Source organism: Diplotaxodon limnothrissa, linkage group LG14 (assembly GCF_057381915.1).
Source record: "Diplotaxodon limnothrissa isolate DT_005_m linkage group LG14, D_limnothrissa_male_GT1.1, whole genome shotgun sequence".
Classification (NCBI taxonomy): domain Eukaryota; kingdom Metazoa; phylum Chordata; class Actinopteri; order Cichliformes; family Cichlidae; genus Diplotaxodon; species Diplotaxodon limnothrissa.
The window spans coordinates 3,090,830-3,107,282 of NC_140609.1; the positions used below are offsets into that span (position 1 = coordinate 3,090,830).

Here is a 16,453-nt window from a genome sequence, read left to right on the forward strand (position 1 = left end):
AGGAGCACTCTTTAATTTTAATGATATAGCACCACTTAAAATGCCCACAACCCAAAACTACATTACAATAGGCCATCCAAAATTTAATTTTAAGTGTTGACCTTGGATGCTGAAATCAAGTTAACCAGAGTTTTTTTTTCCAGGACAGACATTTCCGAATTATGCTGAAAAGACACTTCAGGAGACTTGCAAAGGAAAAATGTTTAAATGAACTTCCTCCACATCCCTGTGTGGTTTCAGAAGAGACATTTACTGTTAAAAAAAAATCTCAGACAGCATCTGAAGGTGGCACAACACGAGCTGAGATTTTATCTACTACAAGGTATAAAAGCTTGTGTTTCACAGTTGAATGCAGCTTCTTCTGACACAGATATGTAGATGTGGAACTTTAATACCACTGATACCATAAAGAAAGCTACATAATGATCAACAGCATTACAATCACTGATGGATGGAAAACATTGACCATCTCATAATTTCAATCATGCAGTGTGTTTATGAAACCTAAGGTCCTGATATCAATGCAGATGTTACTTTTGATGAGTAATACACAGCTGAACACTGTTGTAGACTTAAACAGCCTTTGAAAGCAAAGACGCTCCATGACAGTAGCAGCCTCCTCTACCAGCCAATGTGGGCTGCACACTGCAAAACACCATAAATAGCCTGTGCACAAAATACAAATCCCACAGCACATTACCCAAAAGATCCTGCCAACAAGCTAATACCTTATAAAAATAACTAAAGGAACCCATCTCTACCCTTATAGCAGAGATGTGAAAAATACTGACACCTGCTGTGTTTGTTTTTCTGTGTTTCCTCAGCAGAAATGTTTCTCAGCAGCACCGATAAAAGAACTGACAACAAATGTTGTCAACTTCACCTGGCGATGGTTTTAATGCTGTATAATCATGTCATCACTACTGTATAATTATTCAAGCAAGAATATGCAATATGTGCTTAACTGCAGGTAGGTGCATATCATACTCAAGTAACGGTACTGAAAATACTCACTGTTATGAGGAGCTGGCAGAATGCGAGCAGCTCGCACTGGACCGTGTCGCACTGAGAAAAGCTCTTGAGCTTCTCCTGCCAGCTGAAAAAAAAAACATATATTAGACTTGAAAGTAAGAGAAGTTCACAAATCAGCACAATAAAAGAGGTATTTTTACTCAGTAGTACAGACCAGGATGAAAAAATCCAAAACAAAACGTATTTAGGTATTAGGCCGTTCGAAGATCTTTATGTCCGGCCACGTAGGGAACTGTTTCAAAACACACGTTTCTTTTAAAGCGTACAATTTCTTGTCATTTTTTTTTTTTAAACCTATGATCTGATCTGTTCACACTAAGAAAAACAACACGTTTTCTCGCGGTGTAAAACTACTTTTCATAGAAAATGGCAGGGTGAGGTAGGGAGGGAGGATGGGGAACATCCACATGGTGGTCTGGTTGTTAAGCTCCAGCCAAACCACGAAGTAAAATCCACCAAGCACAAAATAAAAGTCCCAGTGGCATCACAACACAAATGAGCTGACTCCACTTACAGAGCCAACAAGGAGAGGTTGGGGATGTGGGTCAATGCCAAGTGGGCAGCAGCCCATAATGCCTCTGTAGCAGAATACATAAGAAACAGCCAGTGCGTCTTAACATAATTCTGAATTATCTTTGATTTCTGATTTACTGCACATAATAGAATGATGGGAGACCCGTAGCTGAATGTTTCATTAACCTTTATTATTTCCACGGTGTCTGTCATCTTTAGCAGTTTTTGGATTTATGCTTTAAATTATGTTCCCATCATTTCATTTTTCATCCACTACTTCAGGTACTGGCTTTCTTAATTAACCACCCGATGACTTCTTCGTTGCCAAGATTTTGTGTTACACTATATTAAAAAAATTAAATTAATTTTTAAAAAATAAATAAATAAATCAGAATTTTCAGCTACTATATCATCTTTGGAGGGAACTGTGCATTTTGCATTGGGGGCAATGGGAACAATGGGGACGATGGGTTCAATGCAAAGTTCTGTATTTTATGTTAATTATGGCAAATGATTCTTTTTTCACTTACGTCTGCAACTCTTATCACATTTTTAATGAATCTGTCCACACTGAAAAATTTAATGGTCAAAACTGTAATTTGGTTTTAATCTAATGATGGCAGTGTCATTAGTGCAGCAAGACCAGTAGCCACAAAACAGGCTTCAGTCCGACTTTGAGAAGGAAAAGTGGACAGTGGGAAGGATAAATAAAGTATTTCACTCTACCACGAGTCATGCTCACAAATTAATAAAACACCCTTAAATGTGTGTAAATGACCGCAGTAATTCAATTTTCTCATTACAAATATGCAGTGTATTGTAGTTTTTCCTTAATAAAGTCAAGGCTAACATTTTCATTTAATTTGTTTCACCTGCATTTTATTTCTTTTAGTTGCATAAATATTTGATGATATCTTAGGTAATTTCCCACCCAGAAATATGAACCACATGGAGTGAAATAGCAGACTTAATTCAATAAATTAAAAGGCAAACAAAACATTTGGAAATGCCAGTTTTAGTTTCAAGTCTAAATTTTCAGCAGGTTTATCAGCAGCTTCCCAGGCATGGATTAAGCCTAGTCCTACTCTAAAAGAAAAATTCAATGAATATGGAAAGAAGTTATGGTCTAGAAGTCAGCTTAATTCATATCTGGGGAAACTGAGCCTAAGAGAGTTGTTGGGGAGACTCCCAACCTCAGTATTTGAAAATCCCTGCCCAGGTGTACGACTGAGTTTCATTCGAAATGTTCTGATGTTTGTGCCAGTAAAATACCCAAATTGTAAATGCATAAAATTTACACCAATGCATTAAAAAAAAATAAAAAATAACCCTAAGACTCTGACATCATCAATTTATAAAAGGTTTTTTAATACTCAATGTTAGAGACACATTTTGAGAATAATAAAAACGCAATCATTATTTCCTTTTTTCTTCATCTTCCACTCGGATTGCCTTCTTGAGCCATTTGAGTACATGAACACAATCTGTTCAGTACTAAAAAGTTAAACAGTCCAGCTTATATAGTGCAGCCAATTATTTACTGAAAAAAAAACACACCACAATACATAAAAAATTAGTAGAGAAATAAAAACTACATAACCAGCAGCTGTTTGTTTATATGTTTGACTGTTGATGTGTAAGGGGAGTGAGCTTGTCTGTTTCTCACTGCCATCATCATCTGCCTTTACTGAATAAACATGTTCATTCTACCACATTTGCACAGACTTGAAATTACATTTACAGATAAACAGTAAGAATAATAGAGTTGAACTTAGAGTAGATTTTTAAGTTTGCTGCATTTCTGGTCTTTATTACAGAGAAAATTTAACCACAGTGAAAAGCACTTTAATGTGTGTGTGTGTGTGTGTGTGTGTGTGTGTGTGTGTGTGTGTGTGTGTGTGTGTGTGTGTGTGTGTGTGTGTGTGTGTCCGTCCAGCTGGGTTTAGTCTTCATCCATTTATATGTGATGCCAGTATATTAGTTCCTGGCAGTGTGTGGTGTATGTAATGGCACATTGTTCTAAGCATACAATGCCCTACTTTTCTTTCTCTTTTATGCATTAAATTACAGTGAACCCCGCATTATCACTTTACTAGTGCTTTAATCTGTTTGTTTTAAGTCTTTAAACCCATCTGAGGGGATGATCGCTCTTTTGTGCAATTAGTAGCCTTTTCAAAGTGGCGGATTTGGAGCTGTGTTTTTATTCAAAGTGCTTGAGGCCCAGCTGCGGTAGATTAACACTGAAGACACAGGCAGGTTATACAAGCACTGATGGCAGGAATAAAAGGAGGTTGGCAGCAGGGTACGATTCCTATGCAGGCAAATGGTCCTGCAAGGGGGAATAATGGAATTTGCTGGATTAAAATGAGAAGAGGGGATGCTGGAGGTTAATGCGGCAGGTTATTGTGCATTACCCCACTGCTCATCCTCGCCTTACATGGCTCTATATGACATCCACTGCCTTCAACAACATACCCAATATTACATTAGCGGCCAGCGTATGCAATATGCCAAATTGCTTTTTCAAACTTGTTTTTCCTGCATATAGTTATTCATTATATTCATTTCATTTGTGGCACATAATGTTTTTGTGAAATCACAGTGTCTGCTCTTCTGTTTTAATCTCTCAAATGTAATGCCTTAAGCTGTGAACAGATATCTGGGCCATATTCACAAGTGGATACTCGCACGAATACAGCGCTGGACATATTGGGGGTTTGGAGCGAGGAGGTGCCTGACAGTAGCAGGTGCTTGCTCTCCCATAACACACACCACTGAGGTGATAAACGCACAGATTGGTGAACTGCTTATGATGCAGATCTGCAACGCAAATTGAAATGTGCCACTCTGTTTTCTCTTCATAATGTACGGACCAGATCTGAACCCTCAGTCATCTGTCTATCGACACCAACGATGCTGAGTAAGGACCACCAGTTTGGAGAGCACATCTGTGCAACTCCAATAATACTTTCCAACATAGCAGAATATAAAGCACCTTTAGGAATGCTGTTGAAAATGTAAAAGTTAACATTAAGTGCTGCTCATCAAAATGTGTGCATCCTTAAACCCTAATAAATATGCTGAGTGTCTTTCCTTCTCAGGAAAATCCAGCAAAACCATATTTAAGCATTTGAAATATAGCATTATTCAAATTTATTATAAGCAATAGTCTTCCTCTTCACTGATTTAGCACCATATTGCTGCAATTTGTAGCACAATACCATAATAATAGAAGAGAACTACATATAACCAGGACTGAAAGAGAGCTCACAGAAGAAAGGTAGATGGATTGAATGCAGGTTCATAACTTCACACCGTGTCAGCTCGGCTGACGGTCATGTGTAGGTTCAAACAAGATGACACGAGGCTGGAATAAAATCTATCCATCAACTGGTGGGCTTTATTATTGGTTACACACCAACACAAACCAAAAACCAACCACTCTAAACTGGCTTCCTTTTATACTCTACCCATTCAGGTGAGCATCGGGAATTACCCAAGTCTGGGGTTAGCAAACCAAACGAGAAAACAAACGTCCACATAAGCAAATATCAAACCACAATACAACACACGGAAGACATATTTCTATTCATACAAAGTCCTATAAATAATTCAATAACATATACACGTCAATCAATTATATATAAATTAGAAACACCTTAACCAAAACACCCCCCACCTGGCCCATTGGTTTACTCCAGGAGCTCATAAGCAGGTCACTGAGCTGCTTTTACTCTTTCACTCCACATCTTGCAAAGGAAGCAACCAGGAAAAGGTGCCCACTGCTAAGACACTTACTAACACACAAATACATGTGCAAGGAATTTAGGTTTACTCAGGTCCTTTTTCGTGACACAGGTAGGATGGCCAGTCCCCCTCTGTCCCTTCACTGTCCACAAACAGTCACTTAAATACTAACTGAAACGTCAAACCTGATAAAGAATCACCAAACTATACATATATTTCTTTTTTATGTTGGTTTTAAAATACAAATCCTCAAGCGAATAAAAATACAGGTAAGGGTAATGGAACCCTTGGTCTCTATTACACACCACTTTTCCATTCGGAAGTCCTGATGAATATTTCTGTATGTATGCTCGGTATGCTTTTAAAATTTTCAACTGTCAAAACTGATTTAAAATTGGGGTGGCTGTGCTCCAGATGGTGAGTGGGTGATCTCTAGTCGGAAGGTCAGTGGATTGCAACTGAACTTTAAGTTGCATTTGATGCATTCATAGGGGTGTGAGGGTGTATGTTTAAATGCGCTTAAGTATAGTTAAAAGCACTGCATGAACGTTTGTGTGATTGGGTGAATGAGACTTGTGGAGGAAAGCACTTTGCTTCAGTGCTCATGTGCAACAATCTGAGAGTCCCACCACTATGTGCTATGTATTTTAAAATAAAGTTGTTGGGGGTTTTTTTTACTGTAGATTTACATATTATATAGTCACTGGGGGGGGAGACAGTTTAAAACAGGCCAATATTATCGGTTGCTTATCTATCAGTGTCAGCATTTACAATGCCCGACAAATGAAAATTAAAAAGTAATGGGAGAGATGAGTGCTGATGTTGCATAGTTTGTCCACTCTGCGACTTCCCTTGTGTGTGGAACACCACAAACACAATCATCAAAGCAGAGAGTAGTTGAACAAATAAATAACTACACATAACAAATGTTTAGTTATTTATGAAATTGGTTCATGGTTTGAGTTTGTGGAGGGAAAAAAAAATAAGCACACCTACATCAGAGTTCTCAAATGAAGATTAACACTTGAATTTTAGTGTTAGTCTAATAAATGCTATTTTAGTAGGCTCTAATAAACAGGATTAGCGGACAATGATTAGCCTTGGGAAGGCACATAAATTCAAACTGATTAAACATAAATAACCCTGCACAGCTATGGCAGATTAAACAGATTGTATTAGCTCTCTCCTTCTGTGTAACTTGCATATCAGTGTCTGGATTACAAAAACTCCCCATGCCCATCCATGTATTAATATTTCTGAATTATAAAGGAGAGGGTTTTTGACCCTTTTTGTAAGATGGCTCCAACTCCTCGACACATCGACTCACACTCCGAACAGGCATTTTACTTTAGCATTTCATCAACACAATCACAGACAATTAGTCTATGACAGTCTGCCTCTTATCACGCAGTGCTCGGTGACACCTCTCCAGTGAGAGGTGACTGTAATCTACATCACCTGAACACCTCTGTCAGTATCCATACAACCAGTCAGAGTCCCCGCCTCATGAGTCTGTGAAAGCATGTGTGTAAATGTGTGTTCGTACTCTGGTGAGCCATTACAGAGGGTGTTGGCTTAGCAACTGTCACAAACACTTCACGGCCACTCAAAAGCCAGAGAGCAAGGCACCTTAGGTGCTTACTTAAAAAGCCTGTGAAAAAAACATAACCCATAAACATCCTGGAAACTCTGAAAACTTAAAAGGAAAACAATAGAAAAGGAAAGTGTGCAATAACAGGCCAGCCTTTGCTGCAGAATTGGTGTCAGTTGCAACAGAAAGGCAGAAAAGGCTATTTTACCGGGTGTGTGTAGCATTGCTAAAACAGCTGTAATCCTTTCCTCCACAATGCAACAGAAAGTCTGCTCACAACACGAGATTTGCCACATCATTCTGGTCAACGTGTGTGATCATGAATAAAGTAAGAGTGTGTCTTTTTAGCCGTGGCCTGTGGATGTTTATAAAGAGACTGATTAAGGACTTCGGTGTGTTTAGATCTCACAGGATGTATGTGAAGTTTGCATATTTCTGTGACAGCCTCCACATGAAAGGCGATACTTGGTGAGCGAAGCCTTCGCAGTGTTGTGGATAATTTGTTAAGTTACAAAGCTGACAAAATCTTCTAATGATTTTCCAAGTCTGACTTTGAAGAAGTCGTTTTTTATAAAGACTAAATAACTTGCCCACTCTGGGTGAGGGCTCTACGAGGTTTAACACTGTCCAAGTTACAAAAACATATTTGAAGACAGGAACTACTTTTTCACCAACATTATGTAAAAAGAAATACGAGCCAAACAGAACACTTTTGCCCTAAACAACATTTTACTTTGACTCGTTTTGCCACAGATAATTATTATCTGTGGCACAGAGCCGTGCTACAGATAACAGAGGTCACATTAATCCATATCTTGTCAATCAGTAGCATGTCATAACATGGCAGCCTATCAATAGGTCTCCACCTTGTGGCTACATTCAACATGACATTGCAGTGTGGCAGAACTGCAGGTATCACTCACAATACATTTATAAATTATCCTGGACACACAATAGAACCAACTACATTTTTCTTAAAACATCATTAATTAATATACTCATTAATTTTTTTTTATCATAATATTAATAATATTATTTGATAATTGTTAAGATGGTTAAAGTCATATTATTATTATTAGTACTTGCTTAATATTGCAATTATGTATCCTTCATTAACTGAACTGCACAATCACAATTTCCTCACTAGTCTTATGTGTCAGTACCATGTGTATTTTTATATCATCCAGCTATGAAAGTAAATTTTGTTGCTTTAAAAATAAATCATAGGTTTGTACAGTCTTGATACATATCGTGATAATGTGATTACATGAATTTTGATGGACATGTAGGAGAGTTTCAGCAGTAGCTAACAGCTGTAATGGACTGATTCCCACACCGTTAAAAAGACTCGACCCTGAAGGAAGGCACGGGTCAGTGCCAGACTTTTTAAACCTGTGATAAACACAGGCACTGAAAGAACAACATTAAAAGGAGCATTAGGTGTTGAATCTCTTTTGCAATCTATTCTGTACTGCAAAGAGAATTCTTGAAGTGGCCACACTTGCCCGTGAAGATGTGGGACAATCACTGCCACTGCTGTGTGAGTTTCTACTCTTTTTTTCCATTTTCTCCGTAGCCTTTACTCACAAAAAGGTGGACATGCCTAACATAGTACTCAGACATGATACGAGCTGTAAGAAGTGCTGCTATCTGTATCAAAGAACCCATAACATGGTCAACATCGCCGGCTAGTGGACACGGACCTACACTGCAACACATTCTTGACTTTAAAGCATGAAGTGATGATTAGGTTAGATCCAGGTTAGCCACAGGGGTTCATAAGAACATATTGAGTTGTTTAAGTTTATTTTAGTAAGCTTCATTTGCAATATTACTTCTTAATATCTTCGAACCTACTTCAGTGATTTTATTTCATTCTTGCTTCTTGTGTGCATTTCAAAGTATGTGACTATAGTTGTGTACAGTTTCATTATTTTTTCAACCATAAAGATATAAAATATTCAAAACATTTTCTTGAGAATTTCAATTAATTCAATTAGCAAGATAACTAATAACTAATTACTAGATAACCACTAGCAAACACTCTGGAAAAAAAAGAAACGTTTTCCAACACAGCTATCATGACAGCACATTACAGTAGAATAAATGGACACCATTGGTACTTAAATTTTAACAAGCCAGCATTTCATTCAATGAACTGCCAGCAAGTATTTTGGCTATAGCAAGTTACAAATTAATATGCATTTTTTAGTCAGATCCTGTCAGGTCCAAGAGTAGCAAATGTTCGTAGCCAACATTTGAGTTCTGAGCCCAGTAAGTGCACAGTTTATTTCCTCCAACTGCACAAGCTTAACAAATGCTGACTGCTGACATAGTAAAAGCTGTGTTTATTTTAATCTTTCAGATTGGCAATATTGGTTGATGACACTCTCAAAAAAGGAGTATCACTAATGAGTCACAGAAAATCACACAGACATATTTATAGATGAGTTATCTACACTTTGTAATTTGAAAAGCTTCACTTTCTTTAGAAAGGTTTAAAAAACTTGCTCAGCAGTGAACTAACTGCTTACACTGAAAACAAACTGAAGTGATCACAGCTCTGAAAAGTTAAGGCAGAAAAGGATCAAGCAAAAAAAAGGACCAATTAGATGCAACTTACAGATACGCTCCAGATCTGCATTCCATCAGTATAGCCAATCATGAGGCAGAGTGGAGGGTCAGTAGTGCCACTGTGCATCTCCATAAACTCTGGGTTGCGTGCAGTGTCTTTGCAAACAGAAAATGTGTAATGAGCAATAGTAAATAACAGTAAAGTTAAAACTTGTAACACTGTTACAATACATTGTTGGAAAGGCATAACGTATTATAGACTTTTTAAAGTTTTAAATTAGTAGATCAGTGTATACACAGAGGATGACTACGGCTTTTCAATATTTGAGTCATGACTTCATACCATTAATGTCAGCTTTCTCAAATCGAACCCAAATGATTTTCTCTTTCTCATCAGTGGGTGGAGCCCCAGTATATGCCTGTAGAAAGAAAGAAGGCAAAACAGACGCAGCAAAAACATGAACAACACTGAGGAATAATACTAAAGGATGCAAGACCTATCTGCAACACTGTATTTGCATTTGCATTTGCATTTTCAACCAGGCCCTCCCTGTTGCCTTTCTGGTTTCTAACCAATGTACATCGAGTATCAATAAAACTGATAAAATTAGGGACAGGCTGTGAAAATATTTAGAATTTGTTTTCAGTGTGGTTTTTCAATGTTGTATGCTAATTGCTAATAATGTTGTTGTCTATTCAGTAAAAAAACTGAATTAAAAAAAAAAAAAGAGGAAAGTTACCTGAGGTACTACATCCTGCAGAAAGGTCACAACACTCTCCATGTAAGACTGCTCCCTGTAAAAACAAAAAGCTCATAACAAATGTGCAGAATGCATTGGAATTACACCCTAACATTAATGCATAGGGTTTTACATGAGCAAAGCAAAAGTAAGTATCAAATGGATGTAGAGTCAAGAATAGCCCCTCATTTCTTTACATTTTGCTTTCAAAGAGCTGGACTTTTTGTAATTTTTGAAGTGTTCTTGAGCAGTAGTTCGCCCGTCTTTCTAGGGGTCTTTCAGTGTTTTTCCAAAGAGCTTTGAGCTGAAAACATGATCTCGGCATGATGCGGAGTGTGTACTTGAAAAAATGGAAAAGGCTGGAGTATGCCAGACTACACAAAAACTGGACCAAAAATCAACAGCAACACAGATGTGTTAGTTAAATCAACTACTGAGTGAATAATCCAAATTTAAAATTCTTGATACGTTAAAGGCAAAGAACAGTGTATCACAGTCATCTGTAAAACACAATGGAGGCTCTTCCATAGTTTGGAACTGCATTTGACCAGTGGTGTAGCAAATCTTGGCTGGACCTCCAAATAATTGAAGTAATGTTGGATCATCTTGTCAGAAAAAGAAACAAAAGGAGTGAGTGAACAAAGAAGTGCTTTGGAATATCCTTAAATAAAAGTGCTCATACCAAATATTGACTATCAAGCTTGTGAGAATTGTACAAAGTTTGTTTGTGCCATATATGTTTGCACATGTTTCAATAAATCGCTGCATCCATTTTAATAGCAAAATATCAAGTAATGAGGGGTGGCTTAAGATTTTGTACACTACTGTGTAAAAACACTTAAAGGAGGCTCAATTCATGAGATCACATGAATCATCGAACATCCAATTTCATCAAGTACACTATTTCTTATCCTTGGTATTTAGAAATACAGTGCATGTGTTTACTCATAGATGACAAAGATGTGTCCTTACGTAGCAGCTTGTGCTCGCACCAAAACCCCCCCAGCACAACGACTCGGTCTGCGCGGAGAGTCCGAGGCCATTTTGTCCTTTTGGTTTGATATTCTGAAAAGATAAAAAGAGACATTTAGCAAGCTGGACTAACTTGACCTGACAAACAAACCGAATGTTGAATGTATACACTGACATGAAATAAGCAGTTACAATGTCCGAAAAAAGGAAGTAGATTTAGGTTTTTAATCTAGATGGTAAAATCCAGCAGAATGTTGATTGTAGAATATTGATTCCTAAATAAATATCCAAGGTTAGTTTTTTGCTTCTTTGCTTAGTTCAAAAAGCATTTTCAAATTACAAAGATCAGAACAACAAAGTCTAGTAACAACAACAATGAAACCATAGCCAAAAGGCACTGGGCTTATTTATCCTACCAAAACAATAAAAAGACAGTGAATCATGCAAATGTACTTTTAAATGTCTACAATGTTTGGGTGAACAGTAGACTGATGGCTGCGACAGCCAATTGAAATTTCCCCAACCAGAAATGAGTGTTTTCTAAAACTACACTTTATTAGGATCAAAAACAAAAAAACAACAACATCAGTGTTTTTCAAGGTTCAAGGTTCTTTATTTGTCACATGCATAGTTATACAAGTATAACACACAGTGAAATGTAACCTGACACGCTCCTCGACATGTGCAAATGTTTTCCTGTTTCCTGTTACATTTGGTTTGGAACTGAGCACAGCATTTTGTTGTATTATTTATGCATTACATTTCATGCAGGTGTTATAAATAGTTTAAAAGTTGATGATCATTGCGCCACTCATTCAGTACCAAACCATTTTATTTTCAAGATTAAAGCTTTTTAATTATGATCATTATTTTTATACATGCGACACATTATGGTGGAGGGAAATTACATGGCTTAAACTATAAACATTCTTGTTGTTAGGCAACAACACCAACCAAGCTATTTTTCTGCTAAATTCAAACTTGAATTGTCATATAGACAAGAACCACTTTTTACTGTCAGCTTATGATTCAAGGAGATAAAGGCATACCACACCCTCCAAGATCTTTTCAAAGCAGTATTGACTGCAGAGAACCCCTATTGATGAACAAATGACACTGCAAGAGTTTCTAAGACCACCCGGGCTAATGTAGACATGCATCCCTGGGACTTAACACAGAGAGGAAGTAGTATATGAATTGATATAGTAAGTATACCAGCTCATATACTACAACAAGTTAATGGTAAACTAGTACCTGGACATACAGCGGGTAAAATAAGTATTGAACCCGTCACCAATTTCAAAGGTGCTATTGACATGAAATTCTTACAAGATGTTGTTAACAACCCATCAAATCCATACATGCAAAGAAATCAAACTATAGTTGTTCATAAATTAGTGTGATAATGTGAAAACACATCGTTTTTCAAGTTTTGAACACATGAAAAAAGGGAGGTGCAGCTGTTTTTAAGCATACATCACTGGCACGATTCATACAACTGAAGTAAGGATGAATGGAAAAATGTGCCAAGACATTCTTGATAAAATTCTGCAGCCATTTACCAGGATGATAAAGATAAAATAAGGGTGAAAGTTTAAGAAAGACAATGATCCCAAACACACAGTCAAGGAAACTCTCAATTGGTTTCAGAGAAAGAAATAAAGCTGCTAGAATGCCCAGACCTGAATCTGAATCCAAATCTATGGAAAGAAGCTGAGAGATCATAGACGGGGCCCAAGGAACCTTTGGAATTTGAAGACTGTCTAAATGCCAAAATCACACTTGAGCAATGCAAGTTTCTCCAGACAGGAGGTGTCTTGAAACTGTCATCACCAACAAAGGCTAAGGCTGTCACCTTCTAGGTAAGGTGTTCCACATGTCCTACCAGGAGGTAGGGCTGTGCGATATGAGGAGAATCTAATATCGCAATATTTTTTGGCTACATCACCATACACTACATATCGCAATATGTTTAAAAAACCTCAGAAAACAAATGTTATTTGTGAGCATATAGTGCCTAAAATCGCACTGGTTTACTACTCAAATCGACCGTTCCATGTATATTACAAAAAAATCAGAATGAATAGAAATGTTTTATTTTAGCCATTTTTTTTAACCATCAGTTGCACAAAGAGGTTTCTCACAAACAACAATACTGTCACAGTATGTCTCTCTCTGTGGTCAAGACTAGAAATTAAAAGGGTGCTCTTTTGTGCTTCCAACATATAAAAAAAATTGATGACCTCAAACCTTTTTTTTTTTTTGGTGTGTGGAGAGACGCTGACATGTGGAGTTTAAAACAGTCTTAATTTTGCAGTGGAATAAATTCCTGGTACTGCTACCTTTAGTGGCCTTAGTTTTATGGCATGTTTTGCAAAATTACCGCATTTTGTTCACACAGAAAACTAAAACAGGCTTCAGCTTATAACAATAAAAAAACAAATTCTTTCAGAAGGGTAGTTGGAAAATCCAGCACTGAAAGCAGAAATTCAGTGCGACTAAAGTAAATACACCAAGCATCACAGACGTATTAGTTAAAAAACCTGTAATCAGTGAATCTAAGATAAAAACACCAATAAAACCCAGAGTATAAATGGGGTTGTTGCAAAATCTGAGCTTCTGGGAGAGCACAGACAGTAAGATCTGACAGTGTTCTGACAGTAAACTTACAGAACAGAAGTATGAGGATTTTAAGGTGTTGTCTTATACCTAGTACACTTCGGCAAAAGGTATAACATGGTCTTTATAAGACAGCTAACATTTATAGATCCGACCATGAATTCCCGTGGATAGTCCAAATCAGCTGGTAAAAAAATAGGACACACACTCTTCCACACAGCCTAAGCAAGCTGTGGAATTATTCCACAGAATTATATTCTGTGATTATATAATTCCAGCTGTGGATTTATATTTCAAAGCTAACCTCTGAGCACCAACAGGATCTGAGGAGCTGGACATGGGGCCAATGGATACAGCTGCCACCATGAATTTGAACCAGAGAGCCGGGGCAGCTATATGCCACGATAATACTGAAGCAGCTGTTTGCTATGCCCCTAGTAAGACAAATACATTCTAGGTCTGACAATTTATTTAGACTGCAAACTATGTATACTACACATGCTAATACCAGTGCCTCGACACTAACAAAAACTGGCTTGGCGAAATGAAGCATCCCTATAAACTAATGACACAGGGTCTTTATGCATTTAGCCACTTAGTAAACCACATTCAGTTATCCTTCTTTTGTCTTTGGAAGCATTCCCAAGCAACTACCGGGGCTAATAAGACCAGTCGAAAACCGTTATAATCACACAGGGCAAAAGCTTGTGTGGCGGTAGAGACAAAGCTACATACAGTAAACAACATGCCTGAGAAGCTTGACATTCCTAGCCTCCGTTACATACACGAAACTCTTATTCTGCGAGCTAGTACCACTAGCAGCTAGCGGACCCATTCGGGTGACAATTGTAACAGCTGTCAAGGGAACACAACACAGCCATTGGCTAACGCGAAAGTTATCTCACTAGATAACATACGGCTAACATAGCTAGCTAGCATTAGCTGATAAAAGTCCCTCATAGTGTTAGAAGAATAGAGTTAAAACCCAACAGCTGGAGATACATTTGTCATGTTTCAATAAAGCATTATGTTTTATAGCTAGCAGCTATAGTTACGAACCGAGGAGCTGAACGCTGACAGTCTCCTTGTGTATACACTTCGTGGTGCTCTGAAGCTCTCTGCAAAAAACAGTCAAAACACAAACAGACTAGATTTGCGGAACTGTGTTGTGTCATTGAAAGCCAATCAGATCACGGATACGTTCTCGTCAAACCAACCAAACAACAGCAAAGGCGGACACAACGATTACGTCGCATTACAAATAAAGCTTTTACAACTTAATAGTCATTGTTAACCTCCAAGTGTCTTTAATTTACATCATAATAAGAGACTTGAAGTGTCTGTAGTTAAGCAATCAAAATACTTAGGACTAGTGATAGTCTAGTGAAAGTAATGCTTCGTGAAACACTAAATAATTTGAAGCAGCTGTGCACGAATTGTATTGAGGTTTCAGAAACAAGCTTTGCACAATTCTAAACAAAGCTGCACATTAGACCAGACTATCGGTGATTATGATCCACACGCTTAGAGAAATCCCCGTTTGTTTATTGTGATAACAACATAGGTTTTGTGGCTTTAATTGTTACTTACTTTGTATATATCATGTCAATATGGAGATGTGATTTTATTTATTATTGTTATATTTAAAATAATCTTTTTTTTCCCAAAGGTATGTGGTCCTGACATGCACAAATGATACATATGTATCATTTTGTAGAAATCTGATGGTGGACAGCTAACTGAATCTAAAGTATTTAAAATGCCCTCTGCCTTAAACAATATTGATCCATACAACACTGATGGGAAACATTTTCAGCCAAATATTTATTATTGAGTTTGATCATTTATGTACAACTTGTCAATAATTTCATTGTGTTTTATTTTGTTAATATTAATCTATTATTATTATTATTATTATTATTATTATTATTATTATTATTATTAACAGGAAGAATAATAATATTAGGAAGAACATTTATTATATTTTTTAAAGAATCCTTCCCTCTCACAATTAGCAACTAACAGTACATCACTGTTATATACAGTGGCTTGCAAAAGTATTCGGCCCCCTTGAACTTTTCCACATTTTGTCACATTACAGCCACAAACATGAATCAGTTTCATTGGAATTCCACGTGAAAGACCAACACAAAGTGGTGCACACGTGAGAAGTGGAACGACAATCAGACATGATTCCAAACATTTTTTACAAATAAATAACTGCAAAGTGGGGTGTGCGTAATTATTCAGCCCCCTGAGTCAATACTTTGTAGAACCACCTTTTGCTGCAGTTCCAGCTGCCAGTCTTTTAGGGTCTGTCTCTACCAGCTTTGCACATCTACAGACTGAAATCCTTGCCCATTCTTCTTTGTAAAACAGCTCCAGCTCAGTCAGATTAGATGGACAGCGTTTGTGAACAGCAGTTTTCAGATCTTGCCACAGATTCTCGATTGGATTTAGACACCTGACAGGTCAGGGATAAAGTTATTGAGAAATTTAAAGCAGGCTTAGGCTACAAAAAGATTTCCCAAAGATTTCAGCTCAGTGGCAAGTTTTTAGTAAGCCCAAAGGACGAGGTCTGGTGGCAGAGTAGTTGTTACGATCTCTGTGGAAAAGATTAGCGTCTGATCCAAGTCCACTCGCATCTGCCAATCCCTGGCGACCT

General features: G+C 37.4%; 1 protein-coding gene across 3 annotated transcripts in view; it reads right to left on the reverse strand.

Annotated features, from left to right (window-relative positions):
• bcas3 (BCAS3 microtubule associated cell migration factor) overlaps window positions 1-14,930 on the reverse strand; it is a 319,817-nt gene extending 304,887 nt beyond the window's left edge. For all 3 annotated transcript variants that reach the window (XM_085371717.1, XM_085371719.1, XM_085371718.1), the window contains exons 1-6: window positions 14,848-14,930; window positions 11,170-11,262; window positions 10,198-10,252; window positions 9,801-9,876; window positions 9,507-9,613; window positions 1,015-1,096 (exon numbers count right to left, since the gene is read on the reverse strand). In XM_085371717.1, coding sequence (XP_085227843.1) covers window positions 1,015-1,096; window positions 9,507-9,613; window positions 9,801-9,876; window positions 10,198-10,252; window positions 11,170-11,240 — 391 coding nt within the window. In that variant the 5' untranslated portion in view covers window positions 11,241-11,262; window positions 14,848-14,930. The remainder of the gene's footprint in view (window positions 1-1,014; window positions 1,097-9,506; window positions 9,614-9,800; window positions 9,877-10,197; window positions 10,253-11,169; window positions 11,263-14,847) is intronic.
• Between the last annotated feature and the right edge of the window lie 1,523 nt (window positions 14,931-16,453).